This window comes from Patagioenas fasciata, chromosome 28 (assembly GCF_037038585.1).
Source record: "Patagioenas fasciata isolate bPatFas1 chromosome 28, bPatFas1.hap1, whole genome shotgun sequence".
Taxonomy (NCBI): Eukaryota; Metazoa; Chordata; class Aves; order Columbiformes; family Columbidae; genus Patagioenas; species Patagioenas fasciata.
In genome coordinates, this window is record NC_092547.1 from 5,638,289 (window position 1) to 5,660,539 (window position 22,251).

At 69.9% G+C, this 22,251-nt stretch overlaps 1 protein-coding gene across 4 annotated transcripts; it reads right to left on the reverse strand.

Annotated features, from left to right (window-relative positions):
* Positions 1 to 3,335: 3,335 nt before the first annotated feature.
* On the reverse strand, positions 3,336 to 21,557 carry AGAP2 (ArfGAP with GTPase domain, ankyrin repeat and PH domain 2). 4 transcript variants are annotated; one of them, XM_071800017.1, is made up of 19 exons: positions 16,900 to 18,770; positions 14,819 to 14,877; positions 14,649 to 14,736; positions 13,708 to 13,793; positions 13,488 to 13,629; positions 13,284 to 13,418; positions 12,303 to 12,415; positions 12,082 to 12,234; positions 11,102 to 11,188; positions 10,923 to 11,027; positions 10,699 to 10,855; positions 10,528 to 10,626; positions 8,968 to 9,081; positions 8,455 to 8,514; positions 7,443 to 7,594; positions 6,432 to 6,522; positions 4,931 to 5,153; positions 4,599 to 4,854; positions 3,336 to 3,689 (listed from the first exon to the last, which is right to left on the reverse strand). In XM_071800017.1, the coding sequence occupies exons 1-19, from the start codon at positions 18,131 to 18,133 to the stop codon at positions 3,447 to 3,449; spliced, it is 3,597 nt and encodes a 1,198-aa protein (XP_071656118.1). In that variant the 5' UTR covers positions 18,134 to 18,770; the 3' UTR covers positions 3,336 to 3,446. The 4 variants fall into 4 exon arrangements, with proteins under 4 accessions (XP_071656118.1, XP_071656119.1, XP_071656120.1 ...); XM_071800019.1 differs by lacking the exon at positions 16,900 to 18,770 and adding an exon at positions 21,255 to 21,555 and having other exon boundaries at positions 3,337 to 3,689; XM_071800018.1 differs by lacking the exon at positions 8,455 to 8,514.
* Positions 21,558 to 22,251: the final 694 nt, after the last annotated feature.

Here is a 22,251-nt window from a genome sequence, read left to right on the forward strand (position 1 = left end):
AGGGAGCCCTGAGCAAGGGTGTGCAGGGAGCCCCGTGCAATGGGGGTCAGCGTGCGGGTCCCCTGTGCAATGGGGGTCAGTGTGCAGGGAGCCCCGTGCAATGGGGGTCAGCGTGCGGGTCCCTTGTGCAATGGGGGTCAGTGTGCAGGGACCCTCGTGCAATGAGGGTCAATGTATGGGGACCCACGTGCAATGGGGGTCGGCATGCGGGTCCCCTGTGCTATGGGGGTGTTTTAAAGTCAGACGTGGAAAGCAAGGTGTGCGGTTCCAGCCACCTGGGCGATGGAGGAAGATCCGTCCTAACGCGGCCATCCCGCGGGTCGGAGACACAACACCGACACCATAACAACGGAACAATAACGGGATAACATGACAATAACGCGATAACGTAACAATAACGTAACAACGTGTAAGGGCCTTGGGGAGATCACTTCGACGTTCGTTCCTTGTAATTGTGAAAAGTGACAGCCCAGGCTGGCGGGACGGCGTCCGGGGCCGGACAAACCCCGTGCAGGGGTGTGTGAGCGTCCTTGAGCCTGGGCGGTGAGCGAGTGCAAAAACAAGCGAGACAAACAGCACGCGGCTCGGGGTGTTCTGAACAACAACCAGCGGAACAGCACCGTTGGTAAACCCCTTGGGCCAGGCCCGTACCTGCAAATCCCACCGGCTGTCAATGGCGGATAAAGAAGGCGGCCCAGGCCTGGGCCCAGGGCGGCTCTGCCAGGCCGGGCTCTGCGCGCCTTCCTGAGCGAGAGCTCTGCGTGAGTTCCTGTCGCTCCTGGTGTGCGTCGGTCGCCATGGCCACGCGAGGGTGCGCAGGGACCCCCGTGCAATGGGGTCAGTGTGCAGGGAGCCCTGAGCAAGGGTGTGCAGGGACCCCCGTGCAATGGGGTCAGTGTGCAGGGAACCCTGAGCAAGGGTGTGCAGGGACCCCCGTGCAATGGGGTCAGTGTGCAGGGAGCCCTGAGCAAGGGTGTGCAGGGACCCCCGTGTAATGGGGGTCAGTGTGCAGGGAACCCTGAGCAAGGGTGCGCAGGGACCCCTGTGCAATGGGGGTCAGTGTGCAGGGACCCCTGTGCAAGGGTGCGCAGGGACCCCTGTGCAATGGGGGTCAGTGTGCAGGGAACCCTGAGCAAGGGTGTGCAGGGACCCCTGTGCAATGGGGTCAGTGTGCAGGAACCCCTGTGCAAGGGTGTGCAGGGACCCCTGTGCAATGGGGTCAGTGTGCAGGAAGCCCTGTGCAAGGGTGTGCAGGGAGCCCTGTGCAATGGGGGTCAGTGTGCAGGGAGCCCTGTGCAAGGGTGTGCAGGGACCCCCGTGCAATGGGGGTCAGTGTGCAGGGAGCCCTGTGCAAGGGTGTGCGGGGACCCCCATGCAATGAGGGTTGACGTATGGGGACCCCTGTGCAATGGGGGTCAATGTACGGGGACCCCCATTCAATGGGGGTCAGCATGCAGGGAGCCCTGAGCAAGGGTGTGCAGGGACCCCCATGCAATGGGGGTCAGTGTATGGGGACCCCCGTGCAATGGGGGTCAGTGTGCAGGGAGCCCTGTGCGAGGCTGTGCAGGGACCCCTGTGCAATGGGGGTCAGTGTGCAGGGAGCCCTGAGCAAGGGTGTGCAAGGACCCCTGTGCAACGGGTGCGGGTGTGCAAGGAGCTCTGTGCAACGGGTGTGGGTGCACAGGGACCCCCGTGCAATGGGTGTGGGTGCACAGGGACCCCCGTGCAATGGACGTGAGCGTGCAAGGGCCCTCGTGCTACAGAAAACCCGTTTAATGGTGTTTTTCCCCCTCGTGGCAGCGGGAGCTGCCGGAGCCCCCGCCCCGTGACACAGCCCAAGGACCAACAGCGGGCACCGGGCCTTGGGTGTCACCAGCGCCACCACCACAGCTGGGTGTCCCCAACCCCCACCACGTCCCCAACCCGCCGTGTGCCCCCAACCCCCCATGTGTCCCCAACCCCACCATGTGTCCCCAACCCCCGCATGTGTCCCCAACCTCCCTGTGTGTCCCCAACCCCCCCCATGTCCCCAACCCCGTGTCCCCAAAGGAGCAGCCGTGGTCACAGCGCCAAATCCCACATTGTTACGTACTTACAGTGACAACCCGAGCGAGGACAACGCTGTACACGGCCCGGAGCCCCCGGGCCCCCCGGGCCCCCCAGACCCCCCAGGACCCCTGACCCCCGACCCCCAGCTCAGCCCCCCCGGGCGCGTTGGGGCTTCACAGCGGGGGGGTCCCTACATTCATGGGGGTCAGGCTGGGCCCCCCCAGGCCCAGGGCCAGCGGGAGGGGTGGGGTCCCCCTGGCAGGTCCCCCCCAGCTGTGACACCGCGGGGGGGGTGGCTCTATCCTAACGCTTAACGAAGCAATAAATTAACGAGGTTCCCAAGAAAAAGAGGGGGGACAAAGGGGGGGGGGTCATGGGGGGGGCAGGGGGTGTACAAAAGGTTCTAGAAAAGGAGGGGGGGGCGGTGGGGTCTGCTCTGCTCTGTGGGGCTGTGCCGGGGGACAGCGGGGACAAGGGGGACACGGCCGAGGGGGTGGTGACCTGATGGGGGTGGCATAGAGGGGGTGGCGTGGCTGGGGGGGATGTGGGGACGGTGACAGGATGGGGGTGGCATAGAGGGGGTGACACAGCCAGGGGGACATGGGGACAGTGACAGGATGGTGCCATGGAGTGGGGGGTGACCTGGGCCCGGGGAGGGGGTGACATGGGCAGGAGGGGGTGACACGGGTGGGGGTGACACGGGTGGGGGTGACATGGGCGGGGGTGACACGGGTGGGGGTGACACGGGTGGGGGTGACACGGGTGGGGGTGTCACCAGCTGCAGTGCCAGCCTGGGCCCCCCAGTGCCCCAACCCCAGCAGGGCTGGGGGGTGACACCCAGGGAGGGGACACCAGGCGGGGGACCCAGGCGTCCGGGGCGGGGGGTGGTGACAGTGCCACCACCATGACCCCAGCACCGCGGTGCCACCTGGCACAGGGGACAGCCCAGAGGAGACCCCAGCGGGCACGGGGGGACGGGGGGAATAATAAATAGAGCATCAAAAATGCACCCCGTGGGTGGCCCCGGTGTCACCGGGCCGTCCTGGCTATACCAGTCTGGTGCTGGTGTCACCGGGCCATCGCGGCTCCACCAGCGCAGTGCCGGTGTCACCAGGCTGTCCCGGCTCTACCAGCGCGGTGCCGGTGTCACCGGGCCATCGCGGCTCTACCAGCATAGTGCCGGTGTCACCGGGCCATCGCGGCTCTACCAGCGCGGTGCCGGGGTCCCCGGGCCGTCCCGGCTCTACCAGCGCGGTGCCGGGGTCCCCGGGCCGTCCCGGCTCTACCAGCGCGGTGCTGGGGTCCCCGGGCCGTCCCGGCTATACCAGCGCGGTGCCGGTGTCCCCGGGCCGTCCCGGCTCTACCAGCGCGGTGCTGGGGTCCCCGGGCCGTCCCGGCTATACCAGCGCGGTGCGGGGCTCGCAGGGGCCCACGCTGGCGCAGCTGCTCTTGCGGCGCGGGCCGGGGGTGGCGGGGGGCCCGGCGGTGGCGGTGGCGGTGGCGGTGACGGTGACGGCCGGGCCCTCGGCGGGGCAGCCGTGCTGCAGCAGGATGTCGGCGCACTCGCGGCTGCCGGCGCGGCGGGCGTAGAACAGCGCGGTGCGGCCCAGCGCGTCCCGCGCCCGCACGTCCGCGCCGTACTGCGGGGACGCGGCGTCACGCGCGCCCGGCGCCGCCCGCGGGGACGCGGGGACACGGCGCGGCCACCGCCCACGTGGCGCGGCACATGGGGTGGTGGTGGCGGCGCGGTGCCCTGTGGCCAGCCCGTGTCCCACATGTCCCATACAACCATCCCGTGTCCCCCATGACCACCCCATGTCCCCCATGACCACCCCATGTCCCCCATGACCCCCACAACCACCCCATGACCCCCACAATCACCCCATGTTCCCCACGACCACCTCCTGTCCCCTATAGCCACCCCATGGCCCCCACAACCACCCCATGTCCCCCATGACCCCCACAACCACCCCATGACCCCCACAACCACGCCATGTCCCCCATGACCACCCCATGACCCCAATGGCCACCCCACGTCCCACAACCATCCCATGTCCCCTATGTCCCTCACCGGCATCCCATGTCCCCCATGACCCTCCCATGGCTCCCATGACCCCCACAACCATCCCATGTCTCCCACAGCCATCCCATGTCCCCCATGACCACCCCATGTTCCCTATAGCCACCCCATGTCCCACATGACCACCCCATGTCCCCCATGACCATTCCATGTCCCCTATAGCCACCCCATGTCCCCCATGACCACCCCATGTCCCCTATGACCACCCCATGTCCCCCATGACCACCCCATGTCCCCTATAGCCACCCCATGTCCCACATGACCACCCCATGTCCCCCATGACCATTCCATGTCCCCTATAGCCACCCCATGTCTCCCATGACCACTCCATGTCCCACATGACCACCCCATGTCCCCCATGACCACCCCATGTCCCCTATAGCCACCCCATGTCCCCTATAGCCACCCCATGATCCCCACGACCACCCCAGGCTCCCGCGCCCCCCCCGGCCCCGTCCCCCGCACGCACCCAGACCAGCAGCTGCGTGACGACCACCATGGCCATGTCGCAGGCCAGGTGCAGCGCCGTGCGCCGCTCCGCGTCCGCGCCGGCCACGTTGAGCTGCTCCTTGGTGCCGTGGGCCAGCAGCAGCAGCACGGCCTCCAGGTCCCGGTCGCGCACGGCGCTCAGCAGCCGCTCGCCCAGCGCCGCCTCGGCCGCCGGCAGCGGCGCCAGGAACAGGCGCTGCTCGTACTTGGCGCGGATCCACGACTCGCGCTCCTCGCTGGGGACACGCGGCGCCGGCGTCAGGGAGCGCGCGGCGCCGCGGCGGCGGGGGCAGGGGTCGCGGCGGCACCCACCGTGGGGACTCCGGCGTGGGCTTGCGGCGGCCCCGCGGGTTCTGCTCCCAGATGCGGTTGGCCGTGGCGTTGCCGATGGAGGTGAGCACCAGCGTGAGCTCGCGCGGCCAGTCGTCCAGGTCCAGCGAGCGCACGCGGGACACGTGCGTGCCCAGGTTGCGGTGGATGCCCGAGCACTCGATGCAGATCAGGGCGCCCAGGTTCAGGCTGGCCCAGGTGGGGTCTGGGGGGGTGAGCGGGGGTGTCGGCACCGGGACAGGCGGCACGGGGCGTGTGTGGGGTGGTGGCCACGGGCTCGGGGCGCTGTGCCAAGCGTGGCCTCGTGTGACATGTGGCATTGTGTGACCCATGGAGCTGTGCAAACCATGACCTCATGTGACATGTGGCATCGTGTGAAATGTGGCACTGTGTGACCCATGGCGCTGTGCAAACCATGGCATCGTGTGACACGTGGCATCGTGGGAAGTGTGGCACTGTGTGACCCATGGACCAGCACGGTGTGACCCATGGCACTGTGCAAACCATGGCCTCATGTGACACGTGGCATCGTGTGAAATGTGGCACTGTGTGACCCATGGTGCTGTGCAAACCATGACCTCGTGTGACACGTGGCATCGTGGGAAATGTGGCACTGTGTGACCCATGGCACAGCACTGTGTGACCCATGGCACTGTACCAACCACGGCCTCGTGTGACACGTGGCATCATGGGAAATGTGGCACTGTGTGACCCATGGACCAGCACGGTGTGACCCATGGACCACCACTGTGCCAAGCGTGGCCTCGTGTGACACGTGGCATCACGTGAAGTGTGGTACCATGTGACCCATGGCACTGTGCAAACCATGGCATCGTGTGACACGTGGCATCACGTGAAGTGTGGCACTGTGTGACCCATGGCACGGCACTGTACCAACCATGGCATCGTGTGACACGTGGCATTGTGTGAAGTGTGGCACTGTGTGACCCATGGCACTGTGTGACACAAGGCACGACGTGACCCATGACACTGTGTGACCCATAACATGACATGACCCATGGCACTGTGTGACATGTCACATCACCCCGTGCCCTGTGTCGCACGTCCTCGCGTCACCCCGTGCCCTGTGTCCCTCCTCCACGTCCCACGTCACCCCGTGCCCTGTGTCCCACGTCCCCACGTCACCCCGTGCCCTGTGTCCCTCCTCCATGTCCCGTGTCACCCCATGCCCTGTGTCCCACGTCCCCGCGTCACCCCGTGCCCTGTGTCCCCCCTCCACGTCCCGCGTCACCCCGTGCCCTGTGTCCCACGTCCCCGCGTCACCCCGTGCCCTGTGTCCCCCCTCCACGTCCCGCGTCACCCCGTGCCCTGTGTCCCACGTCCCCGCGTCACCCCGTGCCCTGTGTCCCACGTCCCGCGTCACCCCGTGCCCTGTGTCCCCCCTCCACGTCACCCTGTGCCCTGTGTCCCCCCTCCACGTCCCGCGTCACCCCGCGTCCCAGGTGCCCGGTCCCGCACTCACTGGGTGCCCCGCAGTCCACGCAGAGCGAGTTTCCGCGGGCGTTGCGGACGGCCTGGATGGCCACGGCCTCGCTCTGGCTGTCCATGCGCGCCTGGGGGGACACGGGGCGGTCGGCGGGGGACGGGGACACGGGGACATGGGGTGGTCGGTGGGGGACGGGGGACACGGGGACACGGGGTGGTCGGCGGGGGACGGGGACACGGGGACACGGGGCGGTTGGTGGGGAACAGGAGGACATGGGGTGGTCAGTGGGGGGACACAGGGACATGGGGCGGTCGGTGGGGAACGGGGGGACACGGGGACATGGGGGGTGGTCGGCAGGGGGACGGGGACACGGGGCAGTTGGTGGGGGGACACGGGGACATGGGGCGGTCGGCAGGGGATGGGGGACACGGGGACACGGGGCGGTCAGTGGGGAACAGGGGGACACAGGGCGGTTGGTGGGGAGATGGGGGGACATGGGGCGGTCGGTGGGGGGACATGGGGGGCGGTCAGCGGGGGGACATGGGGACACGGGGCGGTCGGTGGGGGGATGGGGGGACATGGGGACAGTCAGCGGGGAACAGGGGGACACGGGGCAGTTGGCGGGGGGACATGGGGCGGTCGGTGGGGGGACACAGGGGGTGGTCAGCGGGGGACACGGGGGCGGTCAGGTGGGGGGACGGGGGGACACGGGGCAGTTGGTGGGGAACAGGGGGACATGGGGGCGGTCAGTGGGGGGACACAGGGTGGTCAGTGGGGGGACACGGGGTGGTCGGCGGGGCACAGGGGGACATGGGGCGGTCGGGTGGGGGACGGGGGGACAAAGGGGGTGGTCACTGGGGGGACACGGGGCGGTTGGCGGGGCACTAGGGGGACACGGGGGGCGGTCAGTGGGGGGACACAGGGCGGTCGGTGGGGGGACACGGGGCAGTCGGTGGGGAACAGGGGGACACAGGGGGTGGTCAGTGGGGGGACGCGGGGCGGTCGGCGGGGCCGGGGCCACGCGCCCCGGGTCGGCGGCGCTCCCACCTTGCTCTTGGCGCTGTCGCAGCACTGCAGGCTGGCCAGGATCTGGCTCTCGATGGCCTGCACCCAGGCGTCGCGCTCCTCGAAGCTGCCGGCCTCGAAGTGCCACGTCTGGCCCGTGCTGGACACGATGAGGAACTCGAAGTTCTCCTCCTCTGCGGGACCAGAGAGCCCGCGGGCGGTGGGACGGGGGGGCCACGCTCGGGGTCCCCGCGCCCCACAGGGGGTGCCCGGCTGCATCCACATCCACCGGGGCCACTGGGGCCACCAGGGACATCAAGTTCATCACAGTCACCAAGGCCACTGGGGCCACCAGGGACATCAAATTCATCGGGGTCACCAAGGCCACCAGGGTCACTGAGCCCACCAGGGACATCAAGTTCATCAGAGTCACCAAGGCCACCAGGGTCACTGAGCCCACCAGGGACATCAAGTTCATCAGGGTCACCGAGGCCACCAGGGCCACTGAGCCCACCAGGGACATCAAGTTCATCGGGGTCACCGAGGCCACCAGGGACATCAAGTCCCTTATCACTGGTGGGTTCAGCAGTGTCACCAAGGCCACCAAGTCCACCAGAGTCACTGGGGACACCAGGGTCATAAGGACCATTGGGGCCGCCAGGGCCATTGGAGCCACCAAGGCCACCAAGTCCATCAGGGCCACTGGGTTCTCCAGGACCACCAAGGGCCACCAGGGTCACCACATCCACTGGGGTCACTGGGGTCTCCAAGGCCACCAAGGGCCACCAGGGCCACCACATCCACTGGGCTCACTGGGCTCTCCAGGGCCACCTGGTGGCCTCCAGCATCCCCAGGGCCACCAGGTCACCGCGCTCCCCAGGGGCCACCAGGCTCAGCCACCGAGCTCAGCGGGGCCAGCGCAGGCCGGGGGTGTCCGGTCCCCAACACCTCCCACGTCCCCCGCTCCGGGGACCCTGTGGCCGGGGGCGCAGGCGCAGGCGGGGGCGCATGCGGGGGCGCAGGCACATGCGGGGGGGCGGCCGCGCCGCGTTACCTGTTTTATAAATATTTCTTAAACTACCAAAGCTTTTTAATTTCCACATTTTGCGCTTGGCTGCGGAGGGTCCAGCGGCAGCAGAGGGAGGAAACGGGGAGACAGAGTCACAGCGGGACCCCACGGCCCGGGGGGGACAGGGGGTGCAGGGGGTGGCACAGCGGGGGGTGACACGCGGGGACAGCGCGGCTGAGCGTGGCGGGGGGAGGGGGAAGGATGGGGCCCAGACCCTGGGTGCGCCCCCTCGTGGGTGCTGTCCCTCGTGTCCCCCGGGCTGGGGACGCTGTCTGTCCCCATGGGTCGGGGACGCTGTCTGTCCCCCCAGGCTGGGGACGCTGTCTGTCCCCATGGGTCGGGGACGCTGTCTGTCCCCCCGGGCTGGGGACGCTGTCTGTCCCCGTGGGTCGGGGACGCTGTCTGTCCCCATGGGCTGGGGACGCTGTCTGTCCCCATGGCTGGGGACGCTGTCTGTCCCCGTGGGTCGGGGACGCTGTCTGTCCCCATGGGTCTCACCTTCCGCCTGCCCGGCCGAGCCCTCGGTCTTGGACGGCGTCATCAGCTTCTTCCTCCGGTGCTTCTTCCTGTCCACCATGGGCGAAGGCGGCGGCTCCAGCGCGGGGGGGGTGTCTGCGGGACGGCGCCATCACTGGGGACACCAGGGACAACAGGGACACCCGGGACACCAGGGCCAACAGGGACACCAGGGACAGCGGGGACACTGGGGACACCGGAGACAACAAGGACACCCAGGACAACAGGGCCAACAGGGACACTGGGGCCAACAGGGCCACCAGGGCCACCGGGACCAACAGGGACACCAGGGATACCAGGGCCAACAGGGACACTGGGGACACTGGGGCCAACAGGGCTATTGGAGCCAACAGGGACACCATGGCCACCGGGGCCAGTAGGGACACCAGGGACACCGGGGACACCAGGGCCAACAGGGACACTGGGGCCAACAGGGACACCAGGGACACCGGGGACACCAGGGCCAACAGGGCCACCGGGGACACCAGGGCCAACAGGGTTATTGGAGCCAACAGGGCCACCATGGCCACTGGGGCCAACAGGGACACCAGGGACACCGGGGCCACCATGGCCACTGGGGCCAGCAGGGACACCAGGGTCACCAGGTCCACCAGGGCCACTGAGGCCACCAGGATCATTGGAGCAACCAGGGTCACCAAGTCCACCAGGGCCACTGGGGTCATCAGGGCCACCAAGTCCCTTATCACTGGTGGATTCAGCAGTGTCACCAAGGCTACCAAGTCCACCAGAGTCACTGGGGACACCAGGGTCATAGGGACCATTGGGGTTGCCAGGGCCATTGGAGCCACCAAGGTCACCAAGCTCACCAGGGCCACTGGGCTCTCCAGGGCCACCAAGGGCCACCAGGGTCACCACATCCACTGGGGTCACTGGGCTCTCCAGGGCCACCAAGGGCCACCAGGGTCACCACATCCACGGGGCTCTCCAGGGCCACCAAGGTCCACCAGGGTCACCACGTCCACTGAGGTCACTCGGCTCTCCAGGGCCACCTGGTGGCCTCCAGCATCCCCAGGGCCATCAGGGTCACCACATCCACTGGGCTCACTGGGCTCTCCAGGGCCACCAAGGGCCACCAGGGTCACCACATCCACGGGGCTCTCCAGGGCCACCAAGGGCCACCAGGGTCACCACGTCCACTGGGCTCACTGGGCTCTCCAGGGCCACCAAGGGCCACCAGGGTCACCACATCCATGGGGCTCTCCAGGGCCACCAAGGGCCACCAGGGTCACCACGTCCACTGGGCTCACTGGGCTCTCCAGGGCCACCAAGGGCCACCAGGGTCACCACGTCCACTGGGCTCACTGGGCTCTCCAGGGCCACCAAGGGCCACCAGGGTCACCACGTCCACTGGGCTCACTGGGCTCTCCAGGGGCCACCTGGTGGCCTCCAGCATCTCCAGGGCCACCAGGTCACCGCGCTCACCCGGGGCCACCAGGCTCAGCCACCGAGCTCAGCGGGGCCAGCGCAGGCCGGGGGTGTCCGGTCCCCAAGCAGGGAGGTGCGAGGGACAGTGACACTCACCGGGGGACAGCTTGGCGCTGGATGCGGAGGCGCAGCGCTGCAGGGACCCCTTGCCCGTCACCTTCATCCCCGGCTCGGGGGGGAGGCTGAGCCCCACGGCTGCGGGCGGCGAAGGACACGGTGACACGGGGGCCACCGCGCAGCCCCCCCCCGCGGGCGCCCCGTCCTCACCGCCGCCCTCGGGCGCCGTCCCCACGTCCCTCAGCAGCCCGTTGACGCTGGCCGCGGGCCCGCAGGCCGAGATGGCGCGCGGCGGCCGCTTGCCGGGGACCTTGACGGTGGTGCGGAGCAGGTCCATCTCCTTGCCGTGGGTGCTGTGGATGTAGTCCTGCGGGACAGCCCACGGTGACGTCCCCCAGCGCCGCGGGGACGGCGCAGGGGACGGGGACACTCACGTTGATGCTGGGGTGGTAGAACAGGAGCCCGTTGCTGGACAGGGTGACGTATTTCTTCTTCCACTCCTTGTTGAGGGAGTTGCCGCTGCGCTTCAGCAGGAAGCTCTGGGGACAAGGGGACGGTGACGGGGACGGGGAGGGGACAGCCGGGACACCGCTGCGTCCCCCCCGCCGCTCACCTGCTTGATGGGGATGGCGCGGCCGCTGCCGGCCGCCTCGCCACGGCTGTCCAGGCTGCGCTTCTCCGAGTCGCTGCCGCGCCGCGTCTGCGGGGACGGGGACAGGGACAGGGACGTGGGACACGCGGCACTGCGGGGGCCCTGCGGTGCCACCTCTGCCGCCACTGCCCCACCGCGGGGCACCCTGCGTGCCGGGGGTGGCACCTGCATCGCCACCCTGCCGGGGGATGCTTGAGGTGCCATAGGTGGCACCTCCATTGCCACCCTGCCAGGGGACGCTCGGGGTGCCATGGGTGTCACCTGCATTGCCACCCTGCCAGGGGACACCCTGCGTGCCATGGGTGGTACCTCCATCACCACCCTGCCAGGGGACACCCTGCGTGCCATGGGTGTCACCTCCATCACCACCCTGCCAGGGGACACCCTGCGTGCTGTGGGTGGCACCTCCATCGCTACCCTGCCAGGGGACGCTCGGGGTGCCACGTGTGCCCTGTGTTACCAGCACCCTGCTGGGGGACATCCCAAGTGCCACATGTCCCCCTGTGTCACCACCACCCTGCCAGGGGACGCCCAGGGTGCCATGTGTGTCACCTGGATCGCCACCCTGCTGGGGGACACCCGGGGTGCCACGTGTGCCCCTGTGTCAGCAGCACCCTGCCAGGGACATCCCAAGTGCCACATGTCCCCCTGTGTCACCAGCACCCTGCCAGGGACATCCCAAGAGCCACATGTCCCCCTGTGTCACCAGCACCGTGCCAGGGGACATCACAAGTGCCACGTGTCCCCTGTGTCAGCAGCACCCTACTGGGGGACATCCCAAGTGCCACATGTGCCCCCGTGTCACCACCCTGGGAGGGGGACACCTCAAGGGCCATGTGTCCCCTGTTGCCACCACCTCCGTCCCAAAGGGACACCCCAGGTGCCACATGCCCCATGACACCCCCACCTTCCCGGGCCCCCCCGTGTCCCCGCGCACTCACGGTGAAGAGGCTGGTGCGGCGCTTGGCCCCGCGGTGCAGGGAGCCGGGGGTCCCCGGGGGGGCGGGGGTGTCACCGTGCAGCTCCCGGTGGGTGACGTTGGGGGTGGAGGGCAGCGAGGACGAGTAATCGCTGGTGTGGCCACCGTTGCTGGCCTGGGGGGGACACGGGGTCACCCCATGGCCTGGGGGGGTGGGGGGGGCGGGTAGGGATTTGGGGGTACCTGGGCCCCCCCGACGGGGGTGGAGGCGGCCGAGTGGCTGGGGGTGCTGGGCAGGGACTTGCAGGCGGCCGCCAGCTGCTGCTGCTTCCGCAGGGCCACCACCTTCTGGGCCACTGTGCCCGGAGCCGCGCGTCAGGGACACGGCAGCGCCCCCACGGCCACCGCCCCGCGGGGACAGCGGCCGCGGCCACCGGCCCATGGGGACAGCGGCCACGGTCACCCGCCCGCCCACCCGTGACGCCCGGGCCACCCCGCCCGCTGGCCACAGTCCCAGGACACCCGGTCACCAGCCTCCGGCCACCGTCCCCAGCCCAGCCAGACATTGGCCATGGTCACCAATCCACCCAACCACAGTCCCCATCCCATCCAGACCACTGGCCATGGTCCCCAAGCCATCCAGACATTGGCCGCGGCCACCAACCCACCCAACCACAGTCCCCATCCCACGCTGGCCACCATCCCCATCCTATGTGGCCACCAGCTCCCTGCCACTGGCCACAGTCCCCACCCTACCCAACCACAGTCCCCATCCCATCCTGACCGCTGGCCATGGTCCCCAAGCCACCCAGACATTGGCCATGGCCACCAACCGACCCACCCATAGTCACCACTGGCCACTGTCCCCATCCTACGCGGCCATCAGCCCCCAGGCGAACCCTGTCACCAGCCATGACCTCATCCCACCCAATTATGGTCCTTGTGTCATCTTGGCCATGGTCCCCATCCCACCCAGACAGTGGTCATGGTCAACAACCGTGGTCCCCATCCCACCCTGGCCACCATCCCCATCCCACGTGGTCACCAGCCCCCAGGTCAACCCTGTCACCACCCATGACCCTGGCCCACCCAGTCATGGTCCTCGTGTCACCCTGGCCATGGTTCCCATCCCACGTGGTCACCAGCCCCTGTGCCACCCCTGCCACCCCATCCCGCCACCACCCACCCCCCCAGCCACTGTCCCTGTGCCCTGGGGCCACCCACCCTCCGTGAAGACCCGGTCCACGTTGAGCCCGTAGGTGGCGCAGGTCTCGTAGTAGAGACACCTCCTCATGTCCCCGCACAGCGCCTGCGCCCGCGCGTCCTCCACCACCCGCGGGCTGGACGAGCTGATCTTGTCTGGGGACAAACCATGGGGTCAGGGGGCTGTCCCCTCCCCGGCCCCGCGGTGCCCCGGCCCCGGCTCACCCTGGGTGCCCACCAGCGCCAGGGCCACCTCGCTGGTGGCCCGGTGGCCGCTGAGCAGCGCGTGCAGCTGCGTCACCTCCTGGAAGCTGCTCTCGTTCTCCAGGCTGAAGACGAAGACGACGGCGTCCGCCCAGCTGGCGAACTGGGGGGCGCGGGGGGTCAGGGCTCAGCGCCGGCCGGCACGGCCCCCCCGGGCCCCCCGGCCCCCAGCTCCCCCTACCTGGGCGTCCGGGGGGCCGCTCTCCTCGCGGATCAGCAGGAGGTGGCTCTGGCCATCGACCGTCACCTCACGCTTGAACTGGCCACCTGGGGACGGACGGACGGGGAGGGGCAGCCCCGTGGCCTTGAACTTCCCATGGGCACATCCTGCACCACGGCCTTGGCCAGCCCTCCCATGGCCGTGCCCAACACCATGACCTTCCCCATGGCCGTGCCCAACACCATGACCTTCTCCATGGCTACTCCCAACACCATGACCTTCCCCATGGCCATGCCCAACACCCTGACCTTCCCCATGGCCGTGCCCAACACCATGACCTTCTCCATGGCCGTGCCCAGCACCATGACCTTCCCCATGGCCATGCCCAACACCCTGACCTTCCCCATGGCCATGCCCAACACCATGACCTTCTCCATGGCTACTCCCAACACCGTGACCTTCTCCATGGCTATTCCCAACACTGTGACCTTCTCCATCCCATGGCCATGCCCAACACCGTGACCTTCCCCATGACTATTCCCAACACCGTGACCTTCTCCATTGCACGGCCACATCCTGCACAATGGCCTTGCCCACCCCATGGCCAAGCTCAGGCCCATGGTCATGCCCAACACCATGGCCTTGGCCATCCCATGGCCGTGTCAAGCACCACAGCCTTGTCCATCCCATGGCCATGCCCAACACCATGGCCCTGGCCATTGCGTGTCCAAGTTCAGGTCCATGGTCATGCCCAACGCTATGGCCGTGTCCACCCCATGGCCATGCCCAGCACCATGGCCTTGGCCTTCCCATGGCCATGTCAAGCACCACAGCCTTTTCCACCCCATGGCCTTGCCCAACACCATGGCCTTGGCCACCCTGTGTCTTGTCCATCCCTCGGCCAAGCCCGTGGCCACGGCCGTGCCCAACCCCACGGCCACCGCGGTGGCCACTCCACTCACTCTCAGTGGGCTCCAGCCCCACGTAGGAGCCGGTGAGGAAGCGCTGGACCAGTGCCGACTTCCCGCTCTTGCTGCTGCCCAGGACGCCCTGGGGACGGGATGGGACACGACACGGGGGCGTCAGCGTGGGGACGCGGGGACACGGCGGGGACGGGGGACGCGGTACCCACCAGGCGGATCTCGGGGACGGAGTGGCCCAGGGTCCATTCCTGGCTGTTCACCAAGGCCTCTGCGGGGAGGAGAGGGGTGAGGTGGCACCAGGGCGCCCCGTGACACCCCGTGACACCCCAGCCCGGGGAGGGGACACGGCCGCCCCCGGCCCTGCGGCAGCGCCGCCGGCAGCATCCGCGTGGGCGGCCACGGAGCGTCACCAGGCAACCGCACCGCACCGCGCGGGGGCGGCGCGAGGGACACGAAGACGTGACGTGACGGGGACGCGGCCGTGGGCACGAGGACGGCGCGGGGGTGTGGCGGGCACAGGGACGCGATGGGTATGGGGACATGATGGGCACTGGGAAACAAGGGACGCAGGGACACGATGGGTATGGGGACATGATGGGCACCGGGAAACAAGGGATGCAGGGACACGATGGGTATGGGGACACAATGGGCACCAGGAAACAAGGGACGCAGGGACACGATGGGTATGGGGACACAATGGGCACCGGGACACAAGGGACACAGGGACATGATGGGTATGGGGGCACGATGGGCACAGGGACACAATGGGCACGAGGACACAAGGGACACAGGGACATGATGGGCACAGGGATACAATGGGCACCGGGACACAAGGGACACAGGGACACAATGGGTATGGGGGCACGATGGGCAGCAGGACACGATAGGCAGCGGGACACAAGGGATGCAGGGACATGACGGGTACAGGGGCACGATGGACGCAGGGACATGACAGGCACGGGGACACGACGGGCACTGGGACACGATGGGCACAGGGATATGACGAGCACCAGGACACAATGGCCACCAGGACACGATGGACACCGGGACACGGTGTGGCACAAGGACATGGTACGTATCGGGACACGATGAGCACGAGGCGCAGCGTGTGGCACGAGGACGGGACGTGGCACGAGGACGGGACGTGGCAGGAGGATGGGACGTGGCAGGAGGACGCGGCGCGGCCCACGATGGGCACGAGGATGCGACACGCGTGGTGCACAATGACACGGCTGTCACCAGCGTGGCTGGGGCACGAGGACGCAGCGCGACACAAGCACAGGGTGTGACACAGGCACACGGCGTGACACAAGCACACAGTGTGACACAAGCACACAGTGTGACACAAGCTCATGACGTGACACAAGCACACGGCGTGACACCAAAACATTGCCCACGTCCCCCAGACCCCCGCCCAGCCCCCTCGGGCACCCCCTGCACCACAAGAAGGGGAAACGGAGGCAGGCAGGAGCAGAGGGGGGGTTCTCCCCCGTGCCTCAGTGTCCCCCGTGTCACACGCAGGCGCGTGGCCGGGGGGTTAACGGCGCTGCCTGTCCCCCCCACATGTCACTGAGCTGCCACCCACGGGTGTCCCCGCTGCCACCCCCACGGCACCGGCGGGTCAGCGGCGGGAGGGACGGACGGACAGACACGGGGTGGCGGGACAGATGGACGACGGGTGAGTGGGATGAACGGACGGACGAATGTGACGCACGCATGGTGACGGGACGGACGGACGGACGGACGGACGCAGGGACGGAGCGACGGGTGCAGGGTCGGCCCCTGAGACGATGGAGCCGCCGGGGGGAAACCGAGGCATGGGAGCCCCCCATGGCCGAGCCCCCCATGGCCGAGCCCCCATCACCGCCCCGCGCACAGCGACCCCAGGACACCCGGGTCCCCCCGCCGGGGTGGCCCTGCCTGGCGGTCACAAGTCCCCAACCAGCCCCCCAAGCGCCACAGCCCCCACGCCGTGGGGCACAGACGGGTCCTCTGCCCCACTCATCCCACCCCCCCACCGCGGGCACAGACGGCGCGTGGACCCAGGCGTCCGGGAGCACCCCGAAGCCCCCTCCCCACCAACCTGGAGAAACTGAGGCACGGGACGTCCCACGGCCCCCCCCCGTGCGCAGCTCATGCGGGGAAACGGAGGCACGGGATGGGGGGAAACTGAGGCACGGGACGTCCCACGGCACGGCCGGCGCGGACCCCCCACGCACCCAATTCATGCGGGGAAACTGAGGCACGGGATGGGGGGATCGGATGCACCCCGGCCCCCGCCGGTACTCACTGGGGGAGGCGGCTCTGGGGGCGTCGCTGCCGAGCGGCGCCCAGGGGCCCGCGGGGTGCGTGGGGGTGGCCGCGGGGCTCTTGGCGAAGATGCCGCTGATGAACTTGAGCATCTTGCGGTCGCGGGTGGACGCTCGGCCGCCCTCGCGGCCCCGTTTCAGCCCCGTCTCGGCGCCCGGGGGGGGCGGCGGGGGCAGCGGGCTCAGCCCCCCCGGGCCGGGGTGCAGGTCGCTGTTGTCCAGGGTTTTGCTCTTCCCCTTGCGGGGGGACAGGCGGGCGCGCGCCCCGGGCCGGGGCCCCCCCTCGGCTCTGCCCCCCGCTTTGGGGCGCCCTTTGCTCTCCCCCTCCGGCCAGGACAGGCGGCTGCCCGCGCCTTTCGGGGGGGTCTTGCTCGTTTTGGGGGGGTCGGCCCCCACCTTGGCACCGCTGGTCGTCACCGTCTTGAAGGGTTTGGCGCCGGCCAAGCGCAGGCGGCGGGGGCCGGCGCACGGGTGGGGGGACGAGGCGCCGGGGGGGGCGGCCGGCTTGGCCCCGTCCGGGGGGGGACACTCGGGGTGCGCCCAGCTGGCCTGGGCCAGCAGCGGCCGCCGGGGGGGGCTCGGGGGGGACGCGCACTCTTGGGGTCCCCGCTCCCCCGCCGCCTCCAAGGTGCCCTTGACCCCCCGGGCGAGCGCGTCGGGTTTGGGGGGCACCCCGGGGGGGGGCAGCAAGGCCGGGTCGGGTTTGGGGGGCACGGCGGGCGGCGGCGGGGGGGGCAGGAACGCGGGGTCGGGTTTGGGGGGGACGGCGGGGGGAGGGGGCAAGGAGGCCGGGTCGGGTTTGGGGGGCAGCATGGGGGGGGGCACCAAGGCCGGGTCGGGTTTGGGGGGGACGGTGGGCGGCGAGCGGGGGCGCTGGGCGCCATGGCCGCGGGGGGGGGCGCTGGCCCGGGGGGGCGCGGGCGCTTCCCCCCCGTGTGTCCCGGCGGGACTGGGGGTGCGGGGGCTCCCGGGGGGGTCGGGGGGGCCGCCGCTACTTATCCAGAGAGCGTCCTGGCGCTGGAACAGCCGCTCCGGCCGCTTGGCTTTGCCGCCCCCGCCGGGCTCCTCGGCGCGGGGGGGGGGCCCGGCCGCGGGGTGGGGGGGTCCATCGCTGCCCCCCCCCGCCTGCTCCGGCTCTGCCACCGACTCGAGCTTGACCAGGGTGAGCGAGATGAGGTAGGTGGTCCGGCGCTGGAGGCCGCTGCTCCTGCTCATGGGTGCGGGCAGGGCAGCCCCCCCCGCGCCGACCCCCGGAGCCAGGTGCGCAGCTCGGGCCCCCCCCCGCTTTCAATCCCCCCCCGCTTTTCTCTTGTCTCTTTAATTCCCCTCCCGGCTCCGCGGCCGCCGGTGCCGGAGGATGCTCGGCGCGGTCCCCACCCCCGGCCCTGCCCCCCCGAAGCCGTTGTCCCCCCCCCCCGGCTCGCCCGCCCCCGGAGGGGTTGGAACCGAGCTGTGCCCCCCCCCCACCCGCTTCCAAAATCCAACCCCCCCCCCCCCCAACGGAGGGATGGGGGACGTCCCCCCCCCCCCCCCCGCTCACCCGCACCCCCGGTTTAGGGCATCGTGGGGGGGTCCCCAGCGCTGGGGGGGCGGATGGAGGGATGGGGTGGGGGGGGTTTGGGGGTGCGGGAGGTTGGGGGGTGATGGGACGGGGGTGATGGGGCGGGGGGGGGTGTGGAGGGTTCTGGGGGAGGGATGTGGGTTATGGGGTGGGGGTTATGGGGCGGGGGGGGCCATGCCCGGGACCCCCCGGGACCGGGGCTCACGGCAGCGCCCCGACAGCTCCGTCCGCGGCGGGGGGGGCCCAGCTCGCCCGGGGGGGCCGAGCCCGCCGTTCGCCGCCATTCGCCGCTGCCGGGGCCGGCGGGGGCGGGCGGGGGGGGCGGGGGACGGGCCGGGGGGGGCGGGGGCGGGCGGCGGCCCCAGCGCTACCGGGCAGGCGCGAGCGCTCCCGGCGCCCCCCCCGCTTTGCTGTGCCCCCCCCCAGCATCCAACCCAACCCCCGGGGGCACCGCGGAGGTTACGGGGGCGCTATGGGGGGGCTGGGGGGGCCACGGGGGGGCGGGTGACACGGGGCGGCCCCCCCCGGGTTCCCGTTTTCGGGCGTTCTTAGCGGCGGCGCAGGAATCCTCCGCATCCCGTTGCCACGGCAACGGCGGGGCTGGCGACACGGGGACCGGCGCTGGCGACACGGGGACCGGCGCTGGCGACACCGGGACCGGCGGTGGCGACACGGGGACCGGCGCTGGCGACACCGGGACCGGTGCTGGCGACACCGGCAGCGGGCGGGCACCGCCACCCCGGCCACCCCCGGCCGCTGTGTCCCCCCCGCTTCCCGGGCCGCGGTGACACCCCCGGGCACGCCAGCGTGTCCCCGCGTCACAGCCCGGGCTTGGGGACAGACACAGGGACAGGCACGGGACCCTGGCGACAGACATAGGGACAGGGCTCCGGGACAGACACGGGGACAAGGACAGGGCTCAGGGGCAGACACGGGACCCTGGGGACAGACACAGGGACAGGGTTCAGGGACAGAGACGGTGCCAGGGGACAGATGTGGCGCTCGGGGACAGATGTGGCCCTTGGGGACACGGCGCCTGCTGGGGCTCGGCGGGTCGGACCCCCCACCCTCTGTCCCCCCTTCCCAGTGCAGCCCAGTCCCTCCCAGTGCCCCCCCCCCCACGGCTCAGGGGTGGCACCGTGTCCCCCACGATGTCAGGGTCACCCTGGGGACAGCTTTGTCCCCACCCCGTGTCACCAGCCCCTGCTGCCCCCCGGGGATGGGGGGGGGGCTCTGGGGGACACTGGGGGGTGTCCTGTGTCCCCCCCTTGGCGCTGGGTACCGCGTTGTGGGCGCTTAGCAACCCGGCATCCCCCTGCTTCCCGTTGCCATGGCAACCGCGCTGGGGAGATGCCGGAGCGCTGGGGGGGGCACCGGGATGTGGGGGTTCAGTGCCGGGCGGGGGGGTCGCACCGGCACCCGCGTCCCCAGCGCCACCGCCCCCCAACCGGGGACCACGGGGGGCTCAGCCCCCTCTAAATCTCCATGGGGCCCCCCAAAAGCAATGCCCCCCCCCCGGCAGCTGGGCCCCCCCGGTGGTGAGGAAACGTCCCACGTCACCAACCGCAGCGCCGGGGCTGCTGCACCGGAAACCGCCCCACGGCGCCACCGCGGCACCGGGGGCAGCGACCCCAGCCCCCCGGGGGCCCCGAGCCCCAGCCCCACGGGGACCCGCGGGTCGGTGCCGGCTCTGGGGGGATGGGGGTGCGGGTGCCCCACGGTTTGGGGGGGCCCTGCTGGAGGAGGAAGCACCAGCAGCTCCTGTCTGTCTGTCTGTCCGTCCTTCCATCCGCCAGCCAGCCAGCCGTCTGTCCATCCGTCCCTCCGTCCATCGATCCATCCCTCTGTCCGTCTGTCCAATCCTCTGTTCATCCATCCCTCCAGTCTGCTGTCCATCTGTCCATCCGTCCATCCGTCCTCCATCCACCCAGCTAGCCAGCCAGCTGTCCATCTGTCCATCCCCCTGCCCATCCTTCCATCCCTCATCCAGACAGCTGTCCATCTGTCCATCCGTCCATCCATCCAACCCTCCGTCCATCCGTCCGTCCCTCTGCCTGGCCATCCCTCTGTCCCTCCATGCACCCAGCAAGCCAGCTAGCTGTCCATCTGTCCGTCCCATCCATCCATCCCTCTGTCCATCCATCCACCTGCCCATCCCTCTGTCCATCCCTCTGTCCATCCCTCTGTCCATCTGTCCTCTCTCTGTCCCCACCATCCCTCCATCTCCCGTCCATCCATCCGTCCGTCCGTCCATCCATCCATCTGCCCATCCCTCTGTCCCTCCCTCCCCCCAGCAAGCCAGTTAGCTGTCCATCCGTCCATCCCGTCCATCCAGCTGTCCATCTGTCCATCCATCCACCTGCCCATCCCTCCGTCCATCCGTCCATCCGTCCTCTCTCTGTCCCCACCATCCCTCCATCTCCTGTCCGTCCACCCATCCATCCATCCCTCTGTCCATCCGTCCATCCGTCCATCCATCCACCTGCCCCTTCCTCTGTCCATCCATCCATCTGTCCTCTCTCTGCTCCCATCATCCCTCCATCTCCCGTCCGTCCATCCATCCATCCCTCCGTCCATCCCTCTGTCCATCCATCCTCTCTCTGTCCCCACCATCCCTCCATCTCCCGTCCGTCCATCCATCCATCCATCCATCCATCTGTCCATCCATCCACCTGTCCATCCCTCTGTCCCCACCACCCCTCCACCTCCCGCCCACCCATCCCGCTGTCCCTCCACCCCTCACCCCGTCCCTCTGTCCGTCCCCGCGTCCGTCACCTCTGAGCGCAGCCAGTGTCCCCAGCAGGCTGTCCCGCAGCCGCGGCTCCGCCACCGTCCCCGCCAGCTGCGCCAGCCGCTCCAGGTGGCGCTGGGCGCTCCGGTGCCGCTTCACCTCGGCACGGACGGCGGCCAGGACCTGCTGCCGGGGGGGGGCCATGGCCCTGCGCCCTCAGCTCCGCGGGGTCATGGCGGGGCCCGGCTCATCCGGCGTCACCGCGCGGGACGCGCTTCCTGCCTGGCGTCACCTCCGTGGGGCCGGTGGCACCCGGTGGGGCTGGTGGCACCCAGTGGGGCTGGCGTCACCTCCGTGGGGCTGGTGGCACCCGGTGGGGCTGATGTCCCCTCTGTGGGGCTGGTGGCACCCAGTGGGGCTGGCGTCACCCGGTGGGGCTGCCTTCACTCCAGTGGGGCTGGTGTCCCCTCCATGGGGCTGGTGTCACCCGGTGTGGCTGGCTTCACTCCGGTGGGGCTGGCGTCACCTCTGTGAGGCTGGTGGCACCTGGTGGGGCTGGTGTCACCTCCGTGGAGCCGGTGTCCCCTCTGTGGGGGTGGTGTCCCCTCCGTGGGTCCGGTGTCACCCTGTGGGGCTGGTGTCACCTCCGTAGGGCTGGCTTCACCTCCGTGGGACCGATGTCCCCTCCCCGGGGCCGGTGTCCCCTCCGTGGGGCCGATGTCACCCTGTGGGGCCGATGTCCCCTCCGTGGGGCCGGTGTCACCCCGGTGGGGCTGGCGTCACCTCTGTGGGGCTGGTCGTACCCTGCGGGGCCGGTGGGGTCAGTGTCACCTCCGTGGGACCGATGTCCCCTGCGTGGGGCTGGTGTCACCCTGTGGGGCCGATGTCCCTTCCGTGGGGCCGATGTCCCTTCCGTGGGGCCGGTGTCCCCTCCGTGGGGCCGATGTCCCCTCCGTGGAGCCGCCACGGGCGCAGGGCCGGGCCCGGGAAGGCGGTGGCACCGCGGCGTCACCCGCCCGGTCGGCGAGTGGGGACACGCCG